At 42.0% G+C, this 15,267-nt stretch overlaps 1 protein-coding gene across 2 annotated transcripts in view; it reads right to left on the bottom strand.

The window, feature by feature from the left end:
* Positions 1-525: 525 nt before the first annotated feature.
* CPPED1 (calcineurin like phosphoesterase domain containing 1) overlaps positions 526-15,267 on the bottom strand; it is a 98,306-nt gene continuing 83,564 nt past the window's right edge. For both annotated transcript variants that reach the window (XM_025416473.3, XM_049111380.1), the window contains exon 4: positions 526-1,016. In XM_025416473.3, coding sequence (XP_025272258.1) covers positions 787-1,016 — 230 coding nt within the window. In that variant the 3' untranslated portion in view covers positions 526-786. The remainder of the gene's footprint in view (positions 1,017-15,267) is intronic.

Raw genomic sequence — 15,267 nt, 5'->3', positions numbered from 1 at the left:
GCCAATCGGATGTGAACGGGAGCAAACTCAAAACGTGCTGCTGGTGAACTGAGATGTGGGTCTTTGGGGCTTCAGTTCTGGTCTCTGGCATGAGGTTTTTGGAGATGGCCGATTTATGTGCCAATGAAGCTTTTCTCATCACCCAAAAGGCGAATTCAACTTTGACTAGTGTCGACTGCATCATCGACAATACCAGAAGTCTAAAAATTCAATGGCAAATGTCTGCTCAGTCAGTTCCTTGTAAAGAGCCTCCTGCGTGGCTCTGCTAATGGGACACAATTATTTGTTTTGTTAGGAAGGAAAGGTAATGACCTTTCTTTCGCTATGTATTTTGGGAGTCAAGAACACAATTTAATACAATCAGATGCAGTTTGTTTGTGGAATTATCAAAGACCATACTTGGATATCCAGGTGGGATGGAGGTCGACAGGTAGACATTTACCAAAATGCTACCAGGAAACAATCTATTTCACAAGCCACGCTGAGAAACACATCATTAGGAGGATTCACTCAAACACCCAGGCATCGAGATTCTAATATTGTTTATTCCTTTAATTTCAGGCTTCCCTCATGCCTCTCTTTTTTATTTAAGGGAGGGCAGCTCTATATTGTATGTAATTTAGGATAGGAGGATAGGACCCAGCCCTCTGGTTTATGCAAAAGGACATAAATCCACAAATCTGCCTGGAGTACTTTTCTATTTCAACAGGGGGTGGTACACAGGTGTGGTTTCTAGCAAAGTGAAAAACCAGTGAAAGTGAACTATGAACAGACTGTCAGGGGCAGTCACTTTTCCTTCATCAGGCCCACGAGATCGTCTTCTATGCCCTTCTCACTCAGCTCATCCAAACTGTAGTACCGATGAACAATTTTCTTGGCGGTGACCACCACGACTCGGAGCCCGTGGGTGTCCTGGCCCAGCTGGCATCCAATGGCAGATGACACTACCATGTCAAGGTTCTGGTAGGTGCCCCCGGCATTCCGGTGGTAGTGGCCTGAGAACACAGCGGTGACACCTGCGGGGAGGGGGAGGGAAGAAGACATTAGGGGGCCGAGGATTTCCATTTAGGGAACCTGGGGACCCCATGGTTTCCTTCTGGGAGCAACGCAGTATGTTATGAAATTAAATGCATAATATTACTCAGTGCATAATAAATGAGAAGACCACATATGTGACATCCAGAATCCTCTCCAGGATAATTCATTGATACAACATATGAACACATTTGTCATAATGAGTACAAGAAAGTGCTAGGGAGCAAGAAGAGAGAAGATAAAGTGAATCCCTTTGGGAGAGATACAGGAAGCGGAAGGAAATATTTTGAGGCCTGTATAAACAGCCATATGATGGAAGTTAAATGTCTACAAAAAGGAATGTTTATGGAGTTCTAATCAAGATAGCACAGCATGCTCAACATTTAATGTACCTCCTCCGCTCCACACTCAAGAGCCATGATGGATAAAAATCTAAAAAAGAAAACCAAAGGACAGAAGTAGCCTCAAAATAAAAATATATAGCTCTGCGGATGAGAAACAAGGCAGAAAGGCAGAGTAATGAGCAGGGTTATGGTGTTACTGGGAGTTAAGCTCCTATAGTGTAAGAGACTGCAAGGAGTTTCTATGCCATGACCCCTGTTTGAAAGAGGGTTGGCATGAAAACCTCTCTTTATGGAAGAAGAATGCAGAAAACCATCGCTGCAGTGGTGTGCAGGTGTTTTTTAACAAGTACTCCAGGAAACAAAAGAGAACCAACTTGTGACGTTTACTAATTTCTATGGTGTAAATACCCTGATCAGGCTGATTTCAATGTGATGTCACTGCCCAGACGTGGGAAGAGATGCCTGGTTGTACATTATTAATGGTGCTTCTTCTACATGGACACAAAAGCTGTGAGCAACCTTGGCTGCATGGTAATAATAACATGTAGCAAGATAATTAGAAAATAATCAGTTTTGAGTATTTATTACCTTTGCTTTTTAATATAATTTGACAGTGAGTTTGTAGAATTTAATTTTTAATAATGGTTGTTTAGCAACAAGCTCACAAAGTTCCTTAAAATTTAATAACTGGTTTTCGTGAGCTGGGTTGGAGCTGTCTCCAGAAAAGCACGGGCTAGGGCTTGTAGCAATCTGTGGATCTAGGAAGGAAGGACAGGCACAGGCTCAAGTCTAGGAAATGAGACATGTTTTCTCAGTGCTACAGTGGGAAAGGGCCCTCAGGCTTGACTGTAAGACCTGGCTCCAGGTGAGGGCTGGGGTGGAGGTAACCCAAACCACTAGACAAGGAGAAGCTACTCAAGAGGGAAAGTGAAGGAAAAACCAAAGCTGACCTCTTGCTCAAATTGAATCTGAAATTAAAAAAAAAAAAAAAATCTCACCACCTGTGAAGAAATTTCATGCTAACTAGGGCAGTCCATAGACTCCTTAATCAGGAATATGAATGCACTCCAGGTGAAATGAATGATATAAAACTGCCTGAAAAATATTTAAAATGAGTATATTTAGGGCATCAAAAAGTCCTTAATAAAGGACTGATATCTATAAAAAAGAACCAGATGTTATCAAATGAAACTGGGATGAATTCAATGAGAATAAATGGTAATGAAAGCTTAGAGACAGTGGCCATTAAAGACAGAACACAAAACAATTCTCAATAAATGAGATAAATCTAAACTGGACACTAATCAAAAAGGAAGCCAGTGAACTAAAAGACAGAATGGAGGCACTGAATCAAAAGACAACACAGAGACTCAGACACAAGCAATAAGAATACACAGTTTAAGGAACCCAAAGAATGGACTAAGAGGTATCAATGGATGCTTAAGAGGCAGTGGAACAAGAGAAAGGAGTAAATAACAGTAAGAGCTACCTACAAATGAAGAAACGATTGTTGAGGATCTTCCAAAATAGAAACATACGGGTCTTCAGATACAAAGTACTAGGTAGGAAAATAAAAGTTGATTCATACTGATATATATCATGCTGATATTGTGGAACATCCAACAACAACAACAAAAAACCCTAAAAAGATATCATGGTAAAAATACTACAAAAGAATGGTGATTAGATAGCAGGCACCCCAGCCATAAGAGAATCAAAGTGTAATGCCTTCCAGCACTAAGGGCAAGTAACTATGAACCTCAAATTTTATGCCCAGCTAAACCATCGTTCAAGTTAAAGGGCAAAATAAATACATGCTGGGGAATATGAAGATGAAGAGTTTACCACTTCCAAACCTTCACTGGAAGAATTATTAGGAGATACATTTTAGCAAGGAAGGGATGAAATATTAAAAAACAGTGATGAGCAAACACAAAAATATTTGGTTAATTTAATTAACTACTGATTTTCTTTGAAAAACTCCTTTTTTTAATGCAAAAGTAAAACTAAAACTCAAGAATGTCATGATAGGAAGTTCAATGGATAATTAAATAACATAAAAGCTATTATCATGTTTGGAAGGAAGATGAAAACAATGAGTAACTTTATATTCTGCTAGGAAAAAAATGCCTAATTAACATGCCTCTTAAAAACATTTGGGCACAAGCAACCAAATTAAAAACAGGCACATTGTACTTCATCAAAATTTTAAACTTTTGTGTGTTAAAGAACATTATCAACAACATGAAAAGATAGCCTGTGGAGTGGGAGAGAATATTTGCAAATCATCTATTTGATAAAGATCTAATATCCATAAAATATGAAGAGATGAATATGAAAAATATGAAAAAAGGGTCAATGTCACTAATCATTAGTGCAACACAAATCAAAACCATAATGGGATTTCACTTCACATCCACTAGGATGGCTATCATCAAAAAGATGGAAAATAACAAGTGTTCACAGAGATTTGGAGACATTAGAACCTTTGTAGAGTGCTGGTGGAAATGTACAGTGGTGCAGCCATTCTGGAAACCATTTTGGCAGTTCCTTCAAATGTTAAACCTACAGCTATCATGTGACCCAGCGGTTCCACTCCTAGGTGGAAATGAAAACACACACCCATGTAATAACTTGTACATGAATGTTCTTAACGGCATTATTCATAGTAGCCCAAAGAGCAGAAGCAACTTAAATGTCCATTTGAACTGATGGAAAAACAAAATGTGGCACATCCATATGATGGAAGATTACTCAGCTATCTATAGGACTGGAGAGTGCTGACATAGGCTCCAACATAGACTGACCCCGAAAACATCATGCTCAGCGAAAGAAGTTGGATACAAAAGGCCTCACACTCTAGGATTCCATTTATATGAAATGTCCAGAACAGGTATGACATCTTTGTTTGCCAGGGGATGGGGGACATGGCGAAGGGGGAGTGACTGCTAATGGGCACAGCGTTTCTTTGTGGAATGGCACAGTCTGAAATCAAACACTGGTGATGGCTGCATAACCCTGTGAATATATTAACACCGCCAAATTTTAGACTTTAAAAGGGTGATGTAAATTATATGCCTCGATAAAAAAAATGCAAAACAATGTATGGGAAGAGGCAGAGGCCAGAATGACCCATGTGGTAGTGATCAGAGGTGGAGAATCAGTATGAACTCATGTTTGCCTTAATATCATGTTAAAAACATAATGACACAGAGACACATTTATAGATGTGTACACATGCAGGATTGTATACAGACACATATTCCCCTGCTCTGTCAGCTGTCAGTGCCTAGAAACAAGGGCACATATTGGTCATGAACACACCTAGTGTCCAGATCTTGGTTTCTAGTACCATTCTCCAACAAAAGGAGCTACAGATCCTTGGAGAAATGGCTGCCTGTAGGGCTGGGGCAGGAAATCTACAAAATGAGCCTAGAGGATCTTGCTGGGCTGGAAAGTAGGAGGTACTCAAAAACTCACATGGATCCGTCAGAGGAACACAGTAAAGAGCTCCCCATAGCCAAAGCTTAACAATTTGGGCAATAAAATAAATTGGTGCAGAATTATAACATAAAGTGTAACAAATAAATCTATGAGTCCATAAAATAAATAAATAAGGGAAAAAGAGACCAATCTCCTGTACATAAGAACAAATAATTTACGTCAATATTCCGCCCTCAAGGAGGTGGAGAACTCCACCCTCCCATCAGTGTGGACTGTGCATACCAACTTCCTTCCAAGAGTAACTTCATAGTGGAGACACAGGCTAAACATCAACAGGGATGGAAAGTCAGTTTGCTAGAATGCACCCTTGATGCACTTTGATGATTGTGATGAAAACGGCACTTTACACCTGTGTGGTCTTCTCTCCCTACCCCCAATCCATGACTCCCAGCATGAGAAAACCATCAAACCAATCCCCGTAGAGAGACATTCTACAAAATACCTGACCAGTACTTCTCGAAACTGTCAAGGGCATCAAAAACAAGGGAAGTCTGAGAAACTGTCACAGCCCAGAGGAGACTAAGGAGGTGTGATGCCTAAGTGAGGAGTGCTATGCCAGATGGGATCCTGGAGCAGAAAGAGGACATTAGGTAAAGAGTAAGGGAACCTGATATGGACTTTCAATAATAAAACTGTGGCAATATCCATTCATTAATTGTAGCAAATGCACCATACTAGCGTAAGATATTAATAATGAGGGAAGGCAGGGACAGGGTATATGGGAAGTCTCTATTATCTTTGTAATTTTTATGTAAATTTGAAATTATACTGAAATTAAAAACTTTATTTAAAAAAACATATGGATAATTTCCAAAATAACATAAATGGAATATGTAGATTTCAATCAACAAAGAGGCAGAGGGAAAAAATTGCAAGGACTATAAAAACCAAAAGCATCAAACACCAAATTTTAAAATATTCCCAACACCAAATGCTGGCTCTAGAAACTGGATCACTCCTACAGTGCTGGTGGGAAAGCAAAGTGGTACAGCAACTCTGGGAAATAGTCTGGCAGTTTCTTACAAAACTTGCATTTGCCGTATGACCCAGCAACAGAACTCCTGGACATTTATCCCAGAGAAATGAAAACTTACGTTCAAATATCTGCACACGGACGTATACAGTAGCTTTATTTTGTAATAGCCAACATAAATGTCCTTCAAAGGTTGCACTGTGGTACATCAACACCATGGAATACCACCCAGCAATAAAAAAAGGAATGAATGATTGATACACCAAACTGGAATATACTTCAAGGAAATCTTACTCATCTAAAAAAGCCAAACCCAAAAGGTTCCATCCTTTGATCCCATTATGTAGTACTCCTGAAGTGACGAAATTATAGATAACAGTTGCTAGGAGTTAGGCACAGAGGTGGAGAGGGAGTTGGGAGCGGGAGTGGCTATGGAAGTGGGGCAGGAAGGATCCTCGTGGTGATGGAACTGTTTGCATTTGACAAGGATTCAAAAAGGTCTGAAGGAAATGTGTTCAAAATATTTACAGCAGCTGCTTCTGGGAGACTCAACAGAGCACTGTGACGACAGCCGCCAGGGCCCTGCAGGGGGCCTGCAGCAGGAACAGGGACACACCTGTGGGCAGGTGTGGCCATCTGCTGGCTGAGGTCCACACCTAGGGATGGGAAAAAAGGGCACCCAGGTTTCTCTACTCAGAGCAGTGAAGGGTGGCAGGAAACAGCTACTTCCATTTACTGCTATGAGGATATAAACAGCTACAACTCATTTCAGAGAGTAATTAGGTGCTATTCTCTCACATTTCATCGTGTGTTCCAATTGACCCACCACCACCACTTTCGTAGAAATTTATCCTTCAGACATAACCAGAGAAGGTGTGTTGTCTCTGGGAGCATAAATACACAGTATTGTGTTCACTGGGGCACTGATTGTGAAGTTCATTTATGGGAGACTGGGTAAATGATTGAAGGTGTATTTTTTTTAAGATTTTATTTATTTACTCATGACAGAGAGAGAGAGAGAGAGAGAGAGAGAGAGGCGCAGAGACATAGGCAAAGGGAGAAGCAGGCTCCCTGCAAGAAGCCCATGTGGGACTCGATCTCAGAACCCCAGGATCACACCCTGAACCAAAGGCAGCCACTCCACTGCTGAGCCACCCAGGAATCCCTCATAGGTATATTTTTAAACAGAAGTAGACTTACATGTGCTGGCACTGAAAGGCATGGAATATGTTATTAAGTATGAACAAGATGTTAAAGAAAAGTACTGTGTGATCCTGGTTTTGTGAAACAAAGACAGTATATGCATGAGAGGCTGTGTGCACATATGTTTGCAGCCCCCAGCTGAAGTGGGATACATTCCCACTGCTCACACTGGTGACTTCTCAGGGAGGGTGGGGGACTGGGGTTAGCAAGGGGCATCCCTTTCTACTCTTTAGTACCGTAGTATGATGTTATCAGGGATCATGGACACAAGCATCAAGGTGCTGTGAACAGCGTGAAAGTGGCGTGCCAGATGGACGGGGTGGGGGGCAGAAGGCATGGAATGGAGGTGCCCAAGCCCCGGGTAGGGTGCCCAGAGGGTCCTCACCACAACTGGAGAATTGAACAGTCCTGACCACACAGACTGGAGGACCTTGAAAGTGACTGCTTCCTCCATGGCCTTCCTGGGGTTTCAAAGCTTCATGGCTTGTGCTGCCAGAGGCCCAATGGGAGCCTGTGCTGTTAGACGGGCCTCGGGGAGTTCCTCACGGCCAGACGGAAACCACTTAGTGTTATTATTATTTTGTGGTGTACTAGATTATGTGCATGGAATTTGGGTCTTTATGCCTAATTCACAGTTGCAAACGGCAATATTCTGGAAGGAATGTTTGGCAATTTTCAATGTGGCTTGCATTAGCCGTAATTAGCTGTAAAAACTCATTTCTGTTCAAGTTTCACGCCGTATTTATTGGCGTCCACAGAGACAGGAGCATTAACGGGGATGTTCGAGTGACCCGCAGAACTTCCAGAGCAGATCTCAGCGGACCCGGGACAGCTGTGCTGGTCTGCTACGTGTGTGCTATCCATCTTCCCACTGCGAGCCCTTCAGGCTCACCGTTTGTTGTTAATGTCCCAAGTCACAGCATATGTGACCAAATGAGGATTGTGGCATTAGCAAGGACACCTAAGAGGACTAGCAATAAAGATGAATGAGACTGTCAGTGAGCAGGGCCATTCTGTTCAGAACGTCCTCCCCCCTGGCAAGAGATCTACCCCACTCCCACCATTACAATTAGAAACTTCACATCTTGGAATCCTAAATCAGAAACCGTGGAGTGGCCAATGAACAAGTGTGTAAAGGGATGGTCAGGCAGGAAGCTGGAGTCTGTGTCGAACAGAGGAGGGTACGAGTTAACTCTCCATCCTGCCGAGTTCTCAGGCTGAGTTCAAGGCTCTGGGCTATTCCTGGTGGGCCCAGTGACAACCAAAACACAAGGAATGAGACGTGGGGAGGGACATGAGCAAGCCTCCTCCCGGAATGGAACCAGAGCCAGAAGGTGCCTGGTGGCTGACAGAGGGAGTTTCTATTTCCCACGTCCTGGGAAGTCCCGCAGTTCTGAAGCCTGACTAGGTTCTCCAAATCCTCCCTCGAGTCAGGACAGTATGGAGGTGGAGTGGAAAGAGGATGGCTTGGAAGGGAGGACAGAGCAGGATGCTAGGCCAGGAGAAGAAACAAGGACAAAGTTATGCAGCTAGAAAACTCATGTCAGAGCCCAAGTGCTGAACGGGCCCTGCAGACTCTGGCTCTGTTCTTTAGGGACCTTGGGTAGGCTGCTGACCTTCGCAGGCCTCCACCTCCTCCCTTGTGAGATGAATCACGATGAACACCGGTCTCGTGGGTGGCACAGAGGTCTGAAGGAGAGCATGGAAACAGGCAACAAGCACCCAGCAGGTGCTCAGAAACTCCTGGGGCTCCCTCTCTGGCAGGGCCAGAGGCTCAGACACCAGGTGCTGGCCCTGCAATGTACAGTCTCCTGCCTGAGTTACAATCCTGTCCCTTTTGTGCTGACAGGCCATGAGGACCTGTCTCTGCTTTCTATTAGCTTTTGGTGGGGACACATTGATTCACAACTCAATGGAGGTAAAGAATGCATTAATAAATCACAGTTTCCTTGACGGGGGATTGATTTTAGCCGTGTTTTCAAGAGTTGTGCAGAATTTCCATCCTGGCTGTTCATTAGTCATCTGTGGCCGACATACCTCTATGGTTCCTTAATTGAGTATTACGTATAGATTGTTTCTGAATAATGAACTGCCGTAAGGAGATGACAAGCATCTTTTCAAATTACCGCCAGAAGAATTCCCAAGCAAAAGACGGCCCCCTGTACATCAACAGAGGACAACTTCTGTGGCATGAGCCTGGTATTTATTTCTCGGTGGTATCAAGTCATAAAGACGCTATAAAAGCTATTTTTAAGCTGTCTTGATTCAAATTCATTTCAAATCAATCAGAGGATGGGAATGCAATCTCCATATAATTTAATATTCTAATCCTGGAAGCTTGCCTCAAATCAATCAGGAGATTGCGATGTACCCCAGCACAATTTTAATATTAAAAACTTGCTTCCTTAATGCTTTAGTGTTACTTAAGCCTGGAAAGTGCAAACAAATTTGAATTGGACCACTTTTGTTTTTATACTGAGTACACATTTATGAAAATGCTATGTATCTTTACATCGCCAGCTGTGACAGTGAAAACTGTGTTGCAAATCATTAGTCACTCAATTTATTCTGCCTTGGTGGTAAGGAAAAAGAAACGTGACTCACTAAAAACAACAACAACAAAAAAACAAACAAAAAAGGAAAGTAAAAAAAAAAATGGTATGAACGGACAGAAAACAGGTACAGATAATCTGTGCTGCAGGTAAAGAATTTCATTAGCAGGTAGCTGAGAGGTGGGCCCTTGAGCCTGGGGTGGCCACATGGCAAAGGGGCACAGACAGATGTTTCTTAAGCAGGGCTGGGAGACACAGCTGTTAATCCAAAATCAGGGTCTGGCCCAACTGCCTCATTAAAAGGTTCTTTAGGGCAGCCCGGGTGGCTCAGCGGTTTGGTGCCTGCCTTCAGCCCAGGGCATGATCCTGGAGACCCAGGATCGGGTCCTGCATCGGGCTCCTGGCGTGGAGCCTGCTCCTCCCTCTGCCTGTGTCTCTGCCTCTCTCTCTCTCTCTCTCAAGACTGAATAAATAAAATCTTAAAAAATAAATAAATAAGATAAATAAAAGGTTCTTCACTACTGGGTTAGGGTTTTGAGTTGCCAATCTGGGAATTCTAGATTCCAGTATAATCACTCTCCTTAGGTTCCACGGGCAGGTATCTCCCCTCCAAAGTTCCCCTGGGCAGGTATCTCCCCTCCAGTGTTCCCCTGGGAACATGGAGAAAGGAAAAGGCTAGCTCCACATTCTGTGGGTGAGGCATAAACACTGGTGGAGCTCTCCGCTGATGTTGGAGTGTAGGGGGGCACCCAGACTGATCATGCCTAGCAGCCGAGCGCTTAAGCCCTACAGCTGGGTAGTAATATAAATAGCTATTCCTAATAAAAGGTAGCAAGTGATAACAGCCGGGTTTGGTAGTTCTTATTTACTGTATGCCCATCCTGAACTGAGAACTTTGCATATGTGTCATTTCAGGTAAGTTTCATAAGGATCCCCATGAAGATATTAACTCTCTTTTGCAGGTGAGAAAAGTAAGGAAGCACAGAGAGATTAAGGGACTTGCCTGGGGTCACACGGCTAGGATTTGTATCTGGATCAAGGCTGACTCAGAAGCAGATGCTCTCTCTGTCCTTTACCTTAGAGGTACGAAGTACCAAGGATTGTGACACTGCAGGCCCATGTCCTCCTCTTTGGCCAGTTCTTTGTTCACATCTGCTCCTAGGATAATGATTCTGGTGGTAATAATAATGATAATAAGTGATATTTATGGAGCGCTATCAGACATTGTTCTGAAGAGCACTACATATGTTTTTAAATCATGTGAGCCCCACAGTCTCCCTATAAAGAAGGCATAGTTATTATCCCAGTTTGGCAGGTGAAGAAAACAGATGTGGACACATACCACAGTTTGCCCCACTTGGCCAGTGTCCGGCAGGGCTGGGATCAGAGCCCAGGGGTCCGGCCCCAGAGTTGGCGCTGTTAACCAAACACCTGCTAAGTTGAGGGAAACTAAAAGCACATGAGAGATGGGGCATGTGAGGAGGTAGCAGGAGCTAGGTAGGTTGTCACCCCACAACTCCTGCTGACCCACCACCTACAGGAACCCCTTGTTCCTTCTCTGTGCTTTTGAATCCTCACCAGATTTGCAATATGGGAGAAATTCTTATGTGCGTTCTCCAGGGGAGTGAGTGGTGGTACCAGGATTCCAGGTCAGAATCCGGCTCTGCTGGAGGGCAGGGGCATGAGGCTGTAGGCCCAGACTGACAACTGGCTAGAATGGAGACAAGTGAGGTGCCAAGCTCAAGTCTGCATCCTCCTCCTCCTCGCGGTGAGAGCATCAGAGCATGTCATCACATAAGTTCAAATGTTCCCATCCCCAAATTCCCATTAACTAAAGTGAGATCTTAAAGATATTCTCGTGGAACTTCTTTTGAGGATTGCTTGTAACTTGATTGACCTGAGGTCCACAAACATTTTTTTCTGTAATGGATCATAAAATATATATTTTAAGGCCATGAAATCTGTGTGGAACTATTCAATCTGCCTTCCTTCATAGCTTGAAAGCAGCCACTATTCACAGTTATGTAAACATGTGGGCATGGGTATGATCCAATAAAACTTTATTAACAAAAACAAAAGGAGGATCACCCCCAGTAATGGGAGAAAAAAAAAAGCATACTATCTTAAAAAAATATATTTGGGTGATAAGGTTCAGCCACAGTTTCTCAGTTCTTCAAAAAATTAGAACTTTCTGTACTTCTCACAAATAAAGAAAACAACAAAGAGAACAGTAATTTGTGGTTTGTAAAACTATGAATGCCATTCTGACCAGGGGAGACAAGTGTACTTGCCCAACAGAGAACACTGCTTTCATGAACACAAAATTATTCTATAAACAATTACTCAATTATATAATAAACAAGAGCATTTGTACGAATGGTCAGAAAGAGATTTCTATATTTACTTGGAACGTAAGAGTGTCCATGTCCTTCATCTAAAAAAAGTAACTCAAACATTAAGATCCAAAAACATTTAAAAAATTGTGTGCTGATAATCTTTGCTTGAAATTAAATGTCTAATGGGCTTATAGAGGAAATGCATGTACCAATAAGAGAAATTACAAAATTCAACCAGCTTACAGTTTATACTCAATAAACACAAATCTATGCTGCTGAATTAACTTTATAGTTGTCCTTTATATGGACAATGTGAAGTGGAAAGAGCTCTGGGTGGCCCTGCTCAAGAGAAACATAATGTGAGCCTCTCATGTAATTTTAAATTTTCTAGTAGCTGCTTTTAAAAAAGTAAACAGTAACAGGTAAAATTAATTTTAATGATATGTTTTAAAGACTATATTTAAAATGTTTCAACATATAATCAATATTTAAAATATTACCAATTTTACATTATTTTCATACCAAGTCTGGGAAATCCAGTGTGTATTTTACACTTAGAGCCCACCTCATTTTGGACCAGCCACATGTGGCTACTATATTAAGCAGCACCATTCTGGGGTGGGGCAGATGTGGAAATCCAATTCTAGTGTTGGCTCTTTTTAACTGAATGGCCTTAGTTCCATTACCTGAAAAATGGAGATAATCACAGCTGCCCTGTAAGGCTGCCGCTATGAGAAATAGCTTTCACTGTGCCTTGTACACAGTAGGCTCCTAATGAATGAGAGTCATTTTAATATCAATTATTAAATGACTGAATATTTCTTTAATAGAAGCACTGAATTATCAATGCCATATAACAAACACAAGGCCCTTCGGCAGAGCGAGAATAACTACACCACATATAGAAAGAGACCAAAATAAAATAAAATAAAATAAAAAAGTAGCCCTAGGATCAACAGTTTCCAAAGTTTACAAGTAAGTTGAACCGCTAGGTCAAAGAATACCTCCACTTTTTTGGCACAGCGTCAAGTTATCATTGAAGAACCGTAAACCTCATATACTTGATCAGTTTTAACACACGTACACTCATGGAAATCATCACCAAGATCAAGATCATGAACATGTCCACCACTCCCAAAAGTTGCCTTGTGCTCCTTTGGAGTCACTCCTTCCCTCCAGCCTGGCCCAGGCAATGTCCGACTTGCTTTCTGTTTCTATAGATTGATATGGATTTTATATAATGGGATCATTTAATACACACTCTTTTTTGGTCTGGCTTCTTTCACATAGCCTGATTTTGAAAACTTTGATATATTTCATGAAAAGAATCATGAAGGCATGATTTTGAAAGACTCCTCCATACTACTGTATGTGGCAAGAGTTCATCCTTTTTATTGCCAAGTAATATTTCATTGTAATATTTCATGTCCTATAATTTGTTTACCATTCAACTTCTGACGGACCCTGTGGTTATTTCCAGAACTGCCTCAGCACACTTGATGAAAAGTGATGAACCATATATATGTTTGGGTTTATTTCTAAACTCACTTTTCTGTTCCATTAATCTGTTTATCTTTTAATGCCAACTGCCAGCTTTGATCCATGGGTTTACGGTTTGTCTTGAGATCACGTAGGGTAGGTCTTTCAACGTTGTTCTTCTTTTCCAAAATCATTTTGCTACTATAAGTAACTTGCATTTCCACAGGAATTTTAGAATCAGCTTGCAGATTCTACCTTAACCTTCAGGAATTTTTATTGGTATTATGTTGAATCTAGAGATCAATTTGGGGAAACTCTCCTATTAACAACAGTCTTCCAATCCATGAACATGGTCTATCTTTCTATTTACTTAAGTCTTCTTTAATTAATGTCAACAAAGGGCAGAGGTCTTACATGTCCTTTGTTATTCCTGGGTATTTTATGTTTTTTGCTGCTATTGCAATTTGAATTATTTTTGTAATTTCATTTGACAAGTGTTTGCTGGTGGTATGTAAAAATACACTTCATTTGTGTCTATTAACCTCATACCCTGAGATCTTGCTAAATTCATTTATTCTAGTAATTGTTTTGTAGATTCCAGGGATTCTCTAAATAATCATATCATCTGCAAACAGGGACAGTTTTATTTCTTCTTTTCTGATTGTTATGCTTTTCCCTGCTCTTTGTAATGACTGGAACCTCCAATATGCTGTTACATAGGAATGATGAAAATAGGCAAGCTTTCCTTATTCCTGATCTCAGGGGGAAAATTTAGTCTTCCATATTCCCATAGCTTAGACTTTTGACATGACTGTCAAATGATCCATAAGGAAAGAAAGCAACTTAAATTCCCACCAAGGATGTGAGAGTTTGGTCACTGAGATTTCATTCCTTGGGGATCTTATGAGGCAGAGCCTTTCAAAGACTAAAAGGGAGACTGTCCAACACACATTTATCAAGATATTTTGAGTAACTGCTATCCTCCCTGGTTTTATCATGCTGGATAATTCCTGTCCTCTTACTCTTAACTAAGCCTTTCACACGATTTACTCTGGCAGATCCTGTCAGTGTCCCTACCAAGCCCCTTCCCAAGCTGGTGTGTCCAGCTGGTGCTGGGAGGGTTGGCTGCTAACTGCTCACAGCGGCCCTTCCCGAGACCTGAATGACTGAACCAAAGCTGTGGTGGGGGGCACAGCCAATGAATGACTGATATGAGAGTACAAAAGGCCAGCCCCCAGACCATGTGGCATGGGACTCCTTTTATATGAAATATTCAGAATAGATGGACACATCTGTGGTGAGAGAAAGTAGATTTCTAGGGCAGAGAGGGAGGAAAGGGGAGTGGCTGCAGAAGGGTGCAGGGTTTCTTTATAGGGTCCTGCAAATGTTCTACAATTCATTGTAGTGGTGAATGAACAACTCTGTGAATAGATTGAAACTGCTGAATTGTACAATTTAATATGTGAATTGTATGGTATGCTGATGGTATGGCATGTCAATAAAGCTCTTATGGTGTGGTGGGGGAGAGAAAGACAGGGAATATGACCATAACAGTCATAGCTATCATTTTTTGAAGACCTGCTATGGGCCAGGCAGTGTAAACAAGCCTCACTGTATTATTTTACATTTTTCTCCATCCCTATAAAGGATTACTGTATGTGGGAGCTGGGGGACATGGTCCCCCTGCCTCAAGCTGGGGGGAGGGGGAGCATCCATCTCTGTAGTGGTGTGATTCCTGCTCTGGAGCTCTGGCTGGATCAGGCTGAAATCCTGAGCACACACCCTTGCTGACTTTGCTCCTTGCCCTGTCCTGGGTCCTCACTTCCCTGCTTCAGGGAGCC

This window comes from Canis lupus, chromosome 6, assembly GCF_003254725.2.
Source record: "Canis lupus dingo isolate Sandy chromosome 6, ASM325472v2, whole genome shotgun sequence".
In the NCBI taxonomy this organism is placed as follows: Eukaryota; Metazoa; Chordata; class Mammalia; order Carnivora; family Canidae; genus Canis; species Canis lupus.
This window is presented reverse-complemented; position numbering and strand designations above follow the sequence as displayed.